Source organism: Stegodyphus dumicola, chromosome 1 (genome assembly GCF_044657685.1).
Source record: "Stegodyphus dumicola isolate Sdum_Otavi_A_Nest chromosome 1, ASM4465768v1".
Taxonomy (NCBI): Eukaryota; Metazoa; Arthropoda; class Arachnida; order Araneae; family Eresidae; genus Stegodyphus; species Stegodyphus dumicola.
In genome coordinates this window covers 154,464,187-154,478,112 of record NC_140768.1, presented here as the reverse complement: position 1 = coordinate 154,478,112, position 13,926 = coordinate 154,464,187, and the positions used below count along the sequence as shown (strand labels likewise).

At 34.4% G+C, this 13,926-nt stretch overlaps 1 protein-coding gene across 5 annotated transcripts in view; it reads left to right on the top strand.

Moving 5' to 3' along the window:
- Positions 1-13,926, top strand: part of LOC118200338 (protein Obscurin-like) — a 500,451-nt gene that overhangs the window by 194,558 nt on the left and 291,967 nt on the right. For all 5 annotated transcript variants that reach the window (XM_085822284.1, XM_085822292.1, XM_085822266.1 and 2 more), the window contains 5 exons: positions 1,160-1,265; positions 6,570-6,742; positions 8,326-8,431; positions 9,671-9,849; positions 11,107-11,212. In XM_085822284.1, the coding sequence (XP_085678410.1) occupies positions 1,160-1,265; positions 6,570-6,742; positions 8,326-8,431; positions 9,671-9,849; positions 11,107-11,212 (670 nt within the window). The remainder of the gene's footprint in view (positions 1-1,159; positions 1,266-6,569; positions 6,743-8,325; positions 8,432-9,670; positions 9,850-11,106; positions 11,213-13,926) is intronic.

Below are 13,926 nucleotides of genomic sequence, written 5' to 3'. Positions count from 1 at the left end.
ACACAACGTTGCGCTTTGAAATCCTTGAGTTTGTTAATAAGAAATTCCTTAAAGTTTTACAGAATATGAAATCAATAATAAAACAAGTACCAAATTTCAGATTTGGGCTTCCAGAGGACCATATTTGCAAGAGGATTACGTCATTCAAGATTGGATGGCTCTTGGTGATAAAACAACATTTTATCACAAAGCTAGAAACATACATACTTTTATGCAGATTCCTCATTATTTAATTTCTTCAAATATAATACAGGGCGATAATATTTCGTGGCAACAGTTTAAAAAGTATAACGGACATTCAGAATGATTCGATGCAAAATCGCGAAGCGAAAACAATAGTCTCTCAGAGACAAAGGCTCCTTGGACTAAAAAGTAAACATGACAATTCCAGAAAACAATAATGCTATATTTATTTCTTTGTATGAAGGAAACGCTGTTAATCGCGAAAACTTTCGAGTATCGTATTTCCACGGAAATATCCATTTCGATAGTTCACCGTTGGTCGCATACTTCCAATTACAGATGTGTTTTGAATGACGAAAATATTAACATTTTGGAAATGCCAAATTTAAAAAAGAATTAATTTTTGACAACTACCTAAATCTAACTTTAAATGCGGTCTCACTATTCCTATACTTTTACTTGAGATAGTTTTACCCTTGCTATAAAAAATTAAATTAAAAGAAATTTGAATCCCGTATGACAAAAATTGACTGGGATATTTGATTTCAAAATTTGCAGTTTTTGATGTCATTTTCGATTTGCCTCGAGGTGCTGGTTAATTTAGATTAAGTCGAGGAAGTAATTTGAAATGAAGTTCATCAAAAAATGTGTTTGATTTAATAAGCTACATGGAAATCATGGGGTCTCCACATCTATTTTTTCTTTTTATAATAATTATAAATACTTCCAAATAAATAAAAATCTTCTCCAAGAAACACCATGCATTATATGAACTAAAATCCCTCTGAAAAAAGTATTTTCCGTTTGACTTTTTTTCTGAAAATTCCGGTATGTCGTTTCGAAAATCAATATGTTTTGAATGCTGTAAAATATTTTTCTATAACTGTCATTTTAGTAATAAGCACACGTATATATTTACAATAAACCTGAACGTCTTATTTTCCTGTAATACGGACTGCCACTTCATTTAATGTAGGTCCACCCAAGTTCACGAAATTGATGAAAGATGCTAATGTCATGATCAACGAGGATATTGAATTTGTGGTTGAAATTGAAGGATCACCGGAACCATCCGTTTCCTGGTAAGTGAAGACATGACAACCTAATGTTAGACTTGCCATAATATTTTGAAGTGTATTACTTGAGAATCACAAATGATTCAAGAGCTTTATTAAACTGTGATCATCTACTTCATTTATGTGCCTACGTCGCAATTCGCCGAACTTAAGATCGCCTTTAAATGAGGAATTTACAAATTTTGGGCTGTCATTCGTGGCTTATTTACTAATAAAATTGCTAATAAATATCACTAATAAAAATCATAGAATATTTAGTAATAAAATGAAAATATTTACTAATAAATCTTACTAATAATATTATTGAATACCTGTAGTTTTTTCTAGATTTAAGCTTAGAGTGTGAAATTTATACATGCATTTGTTTCTTTAACAAAATGCTAGGCAAAATGGTCTGCAAGAATTAAGTATTCATTGTAAAAAAATGCTAATAAATTTTTAGCTTTTTTAATTGTTATTAAATAAACATATTTTCATTTAAATAATGTTTATCTACCTATCTGTCTCTCTGTATATGTAGTTTCCTTATTCTTTATATGTATAGGGTTTTAGTGCTGTTAATCATCGAGTAAATTAGCTTAAGACATACTTATTTTTGCATTACTTAGTATCGAGTTGCATAAAATAATTCGGAAGTCCTCTGTGGGGAGATATTGTTCAAAATGTAATAAAAAATATTTCAAATAAATGTAATAAGTGTAGCTCTTAACTCTCGTATTTTATTTTCATTTGACCAAACGAAGGAAGATGCCAATAGAATTTGAATTAACGATATTATGGAGTTTTCCTTGATCTGGTAAATGTTAATCAGTCGAAAAACCCTTACAAGATGTGACACGTGCTATCCCTATATTCTGAAAGCAACTATTTATTTATACAAATGCCAGCCATTTGGCCACTAAGCCGTTAGTCTTTATCTTGCTTCCCGATACTTAAGAACAATAGAATTAAAAAATAGTAGTGTAGTGCATTCTTCAGTATGGCTCCTTACCCATGGACTGTCCAGAATTACAAGAGTACAGTCTGAAGAGTCTTAAAATTGAATTTTAAAAAGATGGGCATTCAGACAATCGTGCTCAGTCAAAAGGCGAAATAACGCCACGGCTATAGGACAAGGAAAATCTGGAATAACTGGCTTTGAACTAGTGAGACACTCTCAGGCCGTTCCTTAGCTTCAGTTGAGAGGTAGGAGGCAACCTCATCTTAAATTCTGATTTAATTAGAGGTTTTTCAGAATTAAAAGTCGTGTAGATTTTAGTGGAGTCATTCCTTTCTTTGCAGGAAATCGGCTCTTTCATTCTCCTCGATGGCACAATGAGCAGGAATCCACTGCCAGCCAGTTCAGTCAGCTAGAGTGTTGAGAATCATCCTACGTTCATAAATTCGTTTAGAAATGAAAAATTTATCGTTGGAGATAACTATGCTATCGAACAATCATATTGCTTTGCAAAGAGCCTTTGTTATCGGACAATATAACAACTGGAGGGAAATTACTCTTAATTGATTCACAGCAATAAATATAGCCTGAACTTCACGATAAAAATTGGTAGTATCTCTTCTCACTGCCTGATAAAACGCAAAATGGTTACAATAAATTCCTGCACCAGGTCCAGTACCTCGTTCAATCATGGATCCAATGGGTCGGTATAAAAATGGGTTAATAGGATAATAACTCTCGATAGTTTCATAAGTAATGGCTCTGATCTGGGCAGTGAGCATCTCACTCTTATCACATTTTTCGTCAAGTTCAAGACATACGCAGAAGTCATTACAGTCATTTCTCGAACAAGGTCTAGGTCTTCTGCTATTTGATAACTCACCATCAACTGTAATGTATGGTATTGTATTGTAATTTCATTGTCATCAGCAACTGTATCTTCCGGCCATACTCTGTACCACAAGTTCTCTATGCCCTAATGATAACTTTTCAATTAACATCGATGCGGGGCGTAAGTACGCTTTGTGGAGCTGTTCTTCTGAAGACGGTTAGTGTGAAGGAGCGACACCAATTCTGCCAATGGCGATGTGTTGGTGCTTCCCACACTTAGTCCTGTTCTGTCCTGCTATTTAATAACCAATGATATTGAAACCCACTTGTGTCTTTAAATTTCTATCATTGTTAAAATTGTAATTCCTTTCTTATTTATTATTTGGGAGCCAGCAACGTTTTTAAAACAAAATTGCAGCATTTTTACGAATGCCATGCATGACAAGAGAAGTATTGGTTAACGTTTCCTTAGCCGCTTTGGGGGTTGGATTCTGAAACTAACTATAAAGTCAGGGAAAGGTTTAAATAAACCTTTGTATTTAAACAGAACGTAGAACATAAATGCGCGTTCTTGTGCTAACAATATCAACCACAGGTACAGGCAAAAGTATGGGAGACGCCAGCGATGTACTGTGGGTCAGCTGGTAATGCCTTTCCATACTAACTCTTAAAAATGCAGCCTTTATAAGGGTTTACAAAGAAACTTTGGGGAAATGAGAAACTGCAGCATTCCAAGTAATTTATATTTTCCCTATTACGGTATATCGTGCAATCCCACCGAACACCCCTAGTCCAGTATTTATTAAAAATAATAATTTAGAATAGAAAGAAATTACAATATAGTTTCAATACAATTTGAAATTCACAAATTAAATTGAATATCGGTTTTGATGTAACAAAAAGAACAGATAAACGTAATAAGCAACAGATAAACATAATGAGATTGATGTAATAAGTACAGTGAGCGTAATGTTATAATGAGTTGTAATAGCAATACTAAAGAGGTTGTAAGGTATATTTGAATTTTATAACAGTTATTTTAATTTAATTGTGCTTTTCTAAGTTTCCTCGTTTCAACTTATAACTCCCTACCAAAATGAGATTTAAAATAATTTTGAATGCAAATGAGTAAGAAGTAGTGTTAAAGGAAGGTTCGATTTACTTCCAAGAGAGAGACATGGGAATGTCGTGTTTGCCTTCGGGCTAAGTCTTTCCGTCTTATGTGATTATCCTCAAATAAGGGGTATGAAATCAGGTGTTCCCTGTCACCCTCATGTACAGATGTCAAAATTCGCCATATTTCTTGCGTAGAAATATGTGGGGAAGGGTCCGTGTCCTATTATACAGTAATTTAACCCGCGACCAGCGCGCGGGTCCATGCGCGCTGAGTCCAATAGACCCGTCCGATTAAAGAAACCTTTCTGAAAACGCCTCTATTTTTCTCAAGTGGTGGTGGTTCAGTATAGTCTCCTCCAAAGGCCATCCTCTTTATCTTTCCGAAGTTTTTCGCCGGAAATTTTATTTGGAGTTTTGCTTTAATCGGATCGGATCTTTCAGACCCAGCGTGCCTATTCGCATTGCTTTAAGGTACTTCATTTGTGGTAGCACAGAAAGCTGCAAACATGTCTCGTAATTTATCCTATAAGGAAGAAATGTTACGTTTGCAAAAATTATTAGATGTATCAACTATTGAAGACTCCATTGAAGTAACTGATAATGAAAGTTATAACGAATTTTTTAGTTCTCATGATACTGATTCAGAAATTGAGATGCATTCTGAAAACGAAAATGAGAATTACATTTATTGCTTTATTGAAAAGGACAAAAAACCCAATGGTAAAAAAAGCCTAAAGCTGATGTTAGAATTCCTGCTTATAATATTATTACTAAATTGCCTGGAAACATCGGTAAGGCAAAATATGTGTAGACTCCAAATGAATCGTGTGAACAGATGTTGCTGAAAGTCGTTAGTTATACAAATATTTATATTGCATCTAATTCTGACAGCCTTCAAAGAGAGAGAGAAATGCTCATAACACAACTTTAACTGAAATTCGCACTTAATTATTTAGATTTTTGTGACATAAGTCATCTCATGTAAATGTACGGGATCTGCGGGCAACAGACGGAACCGGTTTGGAAATTTTCCACAAAACTATGTCCTACAAATATTTCTTTTTTTAGCATTTTGATGACATAGGAACTCGCGTCATCAAGAAAGAATCAGATAAACTTGCACCTATAAGAGAGTTTTTTGAAGATTTTTTGAATAACTGCCAGAAATATTGCTCTGTCAGTGCGTTCATAACAATTAATGAAAAACTTGAAGCCTTCCGAGGAATATATTCTTTCAGGCAGTATATTCCTGATAAACCTGAATAATAATTCCTGAATAACATGAATAATAATATAATGAATTCCTATTAAATTCTATATTAATATAATACATTTTTATATTCTTTTAAAAATTTTATTTCAGATAAATATTATGGAAATTGAAATTACAATTTTAATTTTTATAGTTTGCAAAATTTTAAGTTTAATCTTAAAATTTTGGCATAAATGTAACACTTTTACCTGAAGAGTCACAGTTTTTCCTTCCAAAAACACGAGCCGGGTCTTTTGGACCCAGTGCGCGTGCTTGCGGGTTAATAAAGGATTCGAGTACAGAGAGGCGAAATTTACATTGGAAATGAAGTTCTTTTCTTGGAAGCATTATTCCAGAAATCTTGCTAATATTTTGAAGCAAGGTATAACGAGGCCATGGAAAGGTGACTTCAATACCATTTTGATTAAGAGCTGCTTCTTTGGATCATTCATCTCCCTGATCCTTACCCGTCAAATTCAAGTTACAACGTAGGATAGTAGTCAAAGACTACACAATTGAAATCTTACTCTAAGATGTCTCAGTCAAAATACCGACGTATCAAATTCATAGGCAGCGATAAAACGCAAAAGTCGAATAATTACCACTTATTAGAGCTGATAAGAACTAAACACAGCGTGAACGCGCTGACCAGAAACACGCTCTGTCTTACAATCCTAAAACCTCAGTTTAGATACTAGCTAACATCATTTACATTCGTGAGGAAATGGAAAGGAGAAGTTATAGTAAGGGCTGCAATTATAAACAGTGTTTAATTTAAGTAATGACCTTAACAAACTATTTAACCGAATAAGTTAATTATTAAAAACGTTATTAAATGTCACCTGTTTTCGTCGTTTATGCTTAAATTAACCTGCGAAAGCCTTAAATCTTCTGGGAGATTTTATTGTTTTCTGGGTCAGTTAACAACCTATAACACAATGTAAATTATGTGAACAATCTAAAACTCAACTATAATTCTTGCATACATAAAAGTAACGCATGCCGTTTCATAATTAATTTGCAAATAAAATTTAAAATCTTAATAAAAGCTTTTTTATGTAAAAGGAAAACGACATCGGAAAAAGTATTCACAGCAATACTCGAAAGAAAAAAAATGATGGGAAAAAATTCGTAGTTTTTACTATTAAAAGTGAACATCTTACGTTATTTTTAGGTGCAAAGATGGACAGCAATTGACACCATCCGAAAGAATCAAAATAACATCCGATGGAAAAATTAGGAAATTAATTATTAAGAAAGCACAAACTGAAGATTCTGGAAATTATTCTTGTATAATTAAGAATGAACACGGAAGTCAAGGCGGATATGGAACTGTACAAGTCAACTGTAAGTTTTACTATTATTTCGTATTAAGTTTTTGGTTATGAGTTGTTTTAGCAAACGATGCACTTTTACATCTTTTGATGGGTACACTTTTATTTTGCATGCGAAAATTATGAAGAAGTTTGCAGAGACATTAGGTTATTTCGAAGCAGGAGACATGAAAAATGAGCAATTCCCTCGGCGGGACTCGAACCTCGGACTTCACTAATACGCGCTGAGTGTGCTTTCCATTACACCACGAAAGGATGCTACAAAGTCGGGAGAAATACTTTATAAGTTATACGTTATCCTTGGAACGATGTTATGTTACTTTTGGGGTAATTAGAAAAATGATGACAGATGAAGATTTTTATACTGTGGTTCACATTATATGAAAACATTTTTGCCAGGTTTTGAATGCATTTTTTAAAGGAAGTATTGTCGTCGCGAAACATTTCGTGTGTCATATTTCAATAGAAATATCAAAAATCAAGTATAGAATTAATAAAACAACAGAAACTATTTTAAAGTTATTCACATCATTAGACAACTCGGACTAGAAAACATCAAAATTCAAGTGTAGTATCAACAGATCAACATAATGGAGACCATAAGTTATGCAGAAAGTAAAAGTTTTTCAGATCATTAGTTTTTCGGATGCGAAACCATCAAAAAACGATTATAGGATGAGTAGAACTTCGTCTTCTTTTTCAGTTGAGCCCACCAGCGGCCGAGCGGTAAAGTCGCTGAACACTGGTAGTTCGGTCCGAGGTTCGAATCCCGCGAACGGGCTGGCTGCATGGGCGTTTTCATGGTTTTCCCCATGTGTAACGTGTATACGAGACAGTTTCCCTTAGAAAGTCCTCCACGAAGGCATCCCTCCCCTTAGGCAGATAACCCTTGAGGCTTTGCCATAAGCACACACACACACACTTTTTCAGTTGAACTACAGCATATCACAGGCCAAGGCCGTCTCAACAGGCTTCCTCCGATGAATATGATTAGTCGATTGATTTTTAGAATCCTGAGATCTGCTTCCACACGGATTAGTATAATAATAAAAATAATCAACTTAAACAGGTGAAAAACATTAGACATTTCAGAGAAAAAAACAGTCAAAATCAGCGCCGGACATTTGAACCATGGATCTTCCATCATGCAACTGGACATGCTGACCATTTACATGACTAATACTGTTGATAATGTTAACAGTGTTAATGCACCGTGTGTGACTGAATGTTGAAATTCATTTAATGTCTCAACACGTTTCATATCCAAGCGGAGTTTGTTTTTCGAATAACCAAATGTCTCTGATAATGATTTCATTCGGAGAGCGTAGTTTAAAATCTAGCATGTCTCGTAACAAAGCTCTTCTTCTCGAGGTAACTGTACTCATCAAGTTCTATTTAATTTGCTATTACTTTATACAGTGCAACAGCAAAATTTAGAAAAGGATGTTGTCTTAATCTTAGAAAGCAATTCTTATTGATCAAAAGTGTGTAAAAGAGAACACGCCTGCAATTTCAATAGCGAAATGCAATGTTTTTTTTTTTTTTTTTTTTTTTCCTAAAAGCAAAGAAGTAATTTTATTTGTTTGACGTTTTCAGCTCCTGCCAAGATTGTGAGAGGACTAAGTGATGTAGGTTCCAGTTGCGGAGAAGATGCAGCTTTCAATATCACAGTGTCTGGAAACCCAGCGCCTAAAGTCAAATGGTAAATATCTGAAATCTGAAAATACACTCAGTTTACCAATTAACAACATTATTTCAACTAATGATGCTTTATTTGCCATCTTTGTTATTTAGTAATGAAGAATCTGAATGCATGTATGAATATAAGTATGTTCCTCCTATTATAGAAAAACGGCAGCACCTAGAGCCACATTTTGAATATACGCAGTTTTCCATCCGAACATGAGTATCTTTGAGCCCGAACTTTGATTAATTCTGAGTATTTTCTTTATTTATTTTGAGCGAATTCAATAAAGTTTGATTAAAAAGCTCATAGATTTAAAAGGTTTACCCTGCTACTCTGCGAAGATTAAGATATACAGAGTGGTTATTAAACATCTTCACCGGTATATGAACCCCTAGCAGCCTATCCGCGTTTATCCTAAGTTTGTAACACTTAATTTTAGTTAAAGCTACTTTCCTGTCCTTCCTAATTTCAGCTTACGATTTCCTACCAGAATGTGTTTTTAGAATCGCGTTTAATGCAAATGAATAAGAGTAGTAAAGTCGAAATTCTATTGACTTCGAGGGAGAGCCTCAGAGTTTCTGACTAGCGCTCGTATGCCTTTTGGCTAAGTCTCTCTAAGCTTTTACTACGCCCGGCCGTATTACAGGCCCTTGATAGCTTCGCTTTACTTCGAATTTTGATAGCTTCGGCTATGTCTCTTTAGTTAAGAATTAGTTAAGTTCTTATTTCTTATTATTTTGTTAACAACATTATTTCAACTAATGGTGTTTTATTTACCATCTTTATTACTCAGTAATGAAGAAAGTTCAAGACCAAATGGAGGCTTTGCTGTACGCCCTGAGAAAGGGACAAACTGTTAAATCTTATTTTGAGCAATAAAGGGTAAATAAACCCTTCTCGAGTTTGCGTCTCTGTTCTTGAACTGTAACAGCAGAGTGGTAGACGGCGAGATCAGCGAGAGCACCAAAACTTAACAAACCGTTTTGTGCGACAGTTAAATTCTGAAAACTTTCAGATTTTTCTTTCTTTAATATCCGAAATATAAAGCAAAAACCAAATACAGAATTAAAGATATCGAAATAAGGATATAAAATTTCACAGTCATAAACCGCTTAATTATAAAGATATTGAGCTTTAAATTGCATTGTATTTATGGCATGTTTGGATATTTCAAGGGTACCTAACCCATTAATTGTACCATCACGACTATAGTTTTGCAGTCAAATGATACTTTTTGCATTGACATTTTTCCAGGTCTAAGGACGGATCTGAGCTGAAGATAGATGGATCTCGAATAATTCAGCGCGAGGAGAGTGAGAGCAGTTACACATTGGTCATCAAGAAGACAACGATAACTGACAAGGGTGAATATCAATGCGAAGTTGCTAACAAGTATGGAAAGGACACCTCGAAAGGAAAACTGATTATCAAAGGTAACATACGAATTTTCTTATAAAAATTTCAAACTTTTACGTAATGATTATGATAACACCTATGCATATGAAGAAGAAAGTTTACATGTTTGTCCTTTAATAACTCAGCCACTACTATAGCTATCGTCACCAAACTTCCTACAATTCTTTTCTGAGTCCTCGAAAAGGTCGACATCCACTTTTTGCAAAAAAGTATCTAAAATCAGAGATATTAATTTAAAACACGGAAAAACGATAATTTCGCCCTCATTTTTCCGAGTGGCAACAGTCTTGCAAGCTGGATATAGCACTGTTCTAATATAGGTATTTTGACACAAAATCGGACTTTTTTTAAATGACATGCCATTTTTTCCCATATTTCGATTCTACGATTGAAATTATGCCTAAATATTAAATTTCTTAAAATTTGGTGCGAAATTTATGGAGAAATCAAAAAACTTATCTTGGCGTATTTTTTCAGTTTGCGCCAAAGATAATTCACTTGGCGAACTTCTTAATTTATAGCAACTTATTTTCATTTATTTTATTTATTTATTTATTTTTTTATTTTTTTATTTTTTTTTTTTTTATTTTTTTTTTTTTTATTTATTTATTTTTTTTTTTTTTTTGTTGTTGTTGTTGTTGTAAACGAATGGAAAAAAAGTCATTGTTCATTTTTTCAAATAATTTGAAAAAAATGCCTAAACCACATTTAGCGTTATTATCACTTATTAAATATATGTAATTTCATATATATCCTAGGAAATTTTGAATAAAATGTTTAAATTTATTCCCCCCCCTAAAAAAGATTAATTTTGTAAATTTATATATTTGCTATAAAATATATCATTTTGCGCCGAAGCCTCTTTTTCGTGTGTTTTGTTTCTAGGAGATGGAATAATTTACTTTGTAAATAGGGTTTAAATTCTCGCAATTTGTCATACCATCTTTTTCATTAAACTAACTCGGCGTTTCGAATTTCCTGATTTGAAATGAGGGAAAGTGATCAGATTCCTATTTTACTTGGCATCTGAAAAGAAAGTTATAATACACAACAACTATGCTTCTATAAAATTATGCAATAATATAATACACATAAAATTCTCTTATTGATATAAATTGATCGGGGAATTTAAGGGCACTATCTGCAACTCTTTTAGAGGTGTTATTTCGAGTTTGTATGTCATTTTTAAATAAGTGACAATGCTTCTGGTATTGTTTTATACATGGCTGTAGTGTCTTAAAAATGCAGCTCAAATTAATATTTTTTGCTTTCAGAAAAACCCAAGTTTGAGAAAAAATTGACTGATGTTGAAGCTAATGAGACTGATGATATTGTGTTTAACCTCAAAATAGAAGGATCGCCTAAGCCTACCGTATCTTTGTAAGCATCGATATCTATATACGTGTGTGAGTGTGTAAGATAGAAAAATATACTCGTATATAAATCAAAGTGTTATATCTTTAAATTTCAAATTAATCTTTTAGCCATTTTAATTTTGGCATTTCCCTTTTTCCTAAAATTAGAAGCTGCGTGCGCTAAATCTATCTAAACAGCATTATTTCAAAATTAATCACTGTTACATGATCCTTGCAAAAAGCTAATAATGCAAACATTTACGTAACGAATCAGTCAATGATATTTTCAGGATAATAATTCAGGATAGGACTTCAGGATATAAATTCACTATCAAAATAAAGCTAAACCAAAACTAAATCACCCCGAACAGAGATTTCATCATATTCGCTTTCTCGCTTCGACTACGGAGCTGCTAACGCCTGCTGTGCCTGCTTCAATTCTATTTAAGAGCCCACTTACGTTTAAAATTACATTATATCGAATTTCTGAAAAACTAATAAACAGATTGTTATAGAATTTGGTATGAATATACATGTATAACAGAGAAAGAGATCTGTCATTTAAAAGTCACTTAAAGTATTTTTTCCTTCCTTTCTGAATGCCTTCGTGTTGTAAGGGTAGCACACACGACGCATATTCAAGAGGTCCTGGTTCGAGTCCCGGCGAAGGCATTGCTCATTTTTCACGTCTCCAGCATCAAAATAACCTAATGACTCTACAGTGGGCATGATTATCAGTAAAGCTCATGTGAAATGATATCTGAAATCCACTTTGTGATATCGAACTGAAAATGAGTCAAATATGGAGTATAGTTCCCTCCGAGAGCCAGGCAAGTCGTGCAGCGCGAGGGTATACAGGACAGGAGGCAGTTGAGGAGTCTCTGTGGCAGTCGATCCGACTCCTTTAGCGAGGCAGTTTTCTACTCCGAGATGGTTGCGGGGGGGGGCGATACGAGATGAAATTAAGCTCCCAAGAGCGTCCAGACATGCTGTATGGGATTAAGGTCAGGAAATCTGACTGGCCAATCCTTGCGGCGGTCACAAAATGTAACTGACCAATCCTTTCTTTGCAATTGTCGACCACCTGAGCCCTATGTGGACGAGCGTTGTGGTCCATTAACAACTGTTCCCCTAAAAAATCGAATATAGATAAGGTTCTAAGAGCTTCTCTCTGTATGTCATATCAATCAGGAAGCCTTTGTCAAACACATGTAGGGGGTGTGCGCCGTCCAACGTAATGCTTACTTTAACCGTTATACATCTCCACCAAACCTTTCCCTGATGAAGGAGGGATGGTATCGTCTTCCAGGCTCTCTCCAGATACGGATGCTCTCAGTATCATTGTCTAGGCTAAATATAGACTCATCTCGAAAAAGCAGGATGATCCGCTTGAGTCTGGTCAAAGGCGCATGCTATCTGTACTATGTTAAACGCGCTGTCTTGTGTACTGCAGCTAGAGTGATGCAAACAGTGGGTCTTCTGGAATACATCCCTGCCTCATAAAGCCTTCGGGTAACTGTAGACCATGAAACTTGGATTCCAGTAGCAGCATACAATTCACGTGACAGCTTTGAAGCTGTAGGAGTACCACGTGGCTGCGCTGAAAGTGCCGAATAAATATCCTCATTCGTTGTTGTGAATCTTAGTCTACCTAATCCTTGTCTTCTCGATATGGATCCTGTGTCCTGAAACTGATTTCACAAATTCCAGATGCCACTGGGCATTACATTGAGCTCTGTAGCTCCCTGCCCTTGTGAATGATCTGTCTTCAATCTACCGACAATTCTCCATTTTATCCTGTCATCCATACGTTTGTGGCTACACATTTTACCTGATCAAATTTACCTAACTCTTGCAAGAAACACGGCGAATGTCGTGAAGAAGTACAAGCAGACAAATCGCCAAAAACTCCTTATACACTTATATCCCCTCCATAGTCACAACTCCACAGACACGCTCGTGTACGCTTAGGTACTCTACTCTGAATGTTTGTAGAATTCTTCAGCGGTATGATTAGTACCTTTGGTTCAATACTTTTCGTAAAAATAGACATAATTTGAAAATTCCCTTAACTTTGCATATTAGTGTAGTTCTACAGTAACAGGAGAGGATTTTGCGCCAAATCATGTGGGGTTGCATACGTATAAGAAAATAAAGAAAAATTATAATCGGTATGACTGCTAATCTCTTTAACATAGCTATTTCTTTCTTTCTTTATCTATTTTTATTACATACATCTACACATCATCATATATATTTATATTCATGTAAAATATATTTTGTTACCCTTTTGTAACCCACCAGTGGTCCGCTGAATACTGGGAATTCGACCTGGGCTCGATGATAGACTGCATGTTTGTTTTTCGTGGTTTTCTCCATGTATTATATTAGTATATAGGCGAGTTTTCTACGAGAGCGTCCTTTGCCCTAGACACATAGCCCTCATGTGCTTTTCTATACTGAATTAGCCTATCCTAAAGTACATATTACTTAATATATTAAATTCAACTTTCATTGAAGTTTTTACTCTTTTATGTTTATACTGTTTTACATTATATAATTTAATTATAACATTTAATATATGTTTTACATTATAACATTTAATATATTACACACATTTATTATATTATATACATACATTATTTATACATAAAGCATACATTTATTGGTATACCGCAAGTCACTAAACTATTTCAAAATACATAAGAATGCAAATATTGTACATAAATAACATAAATG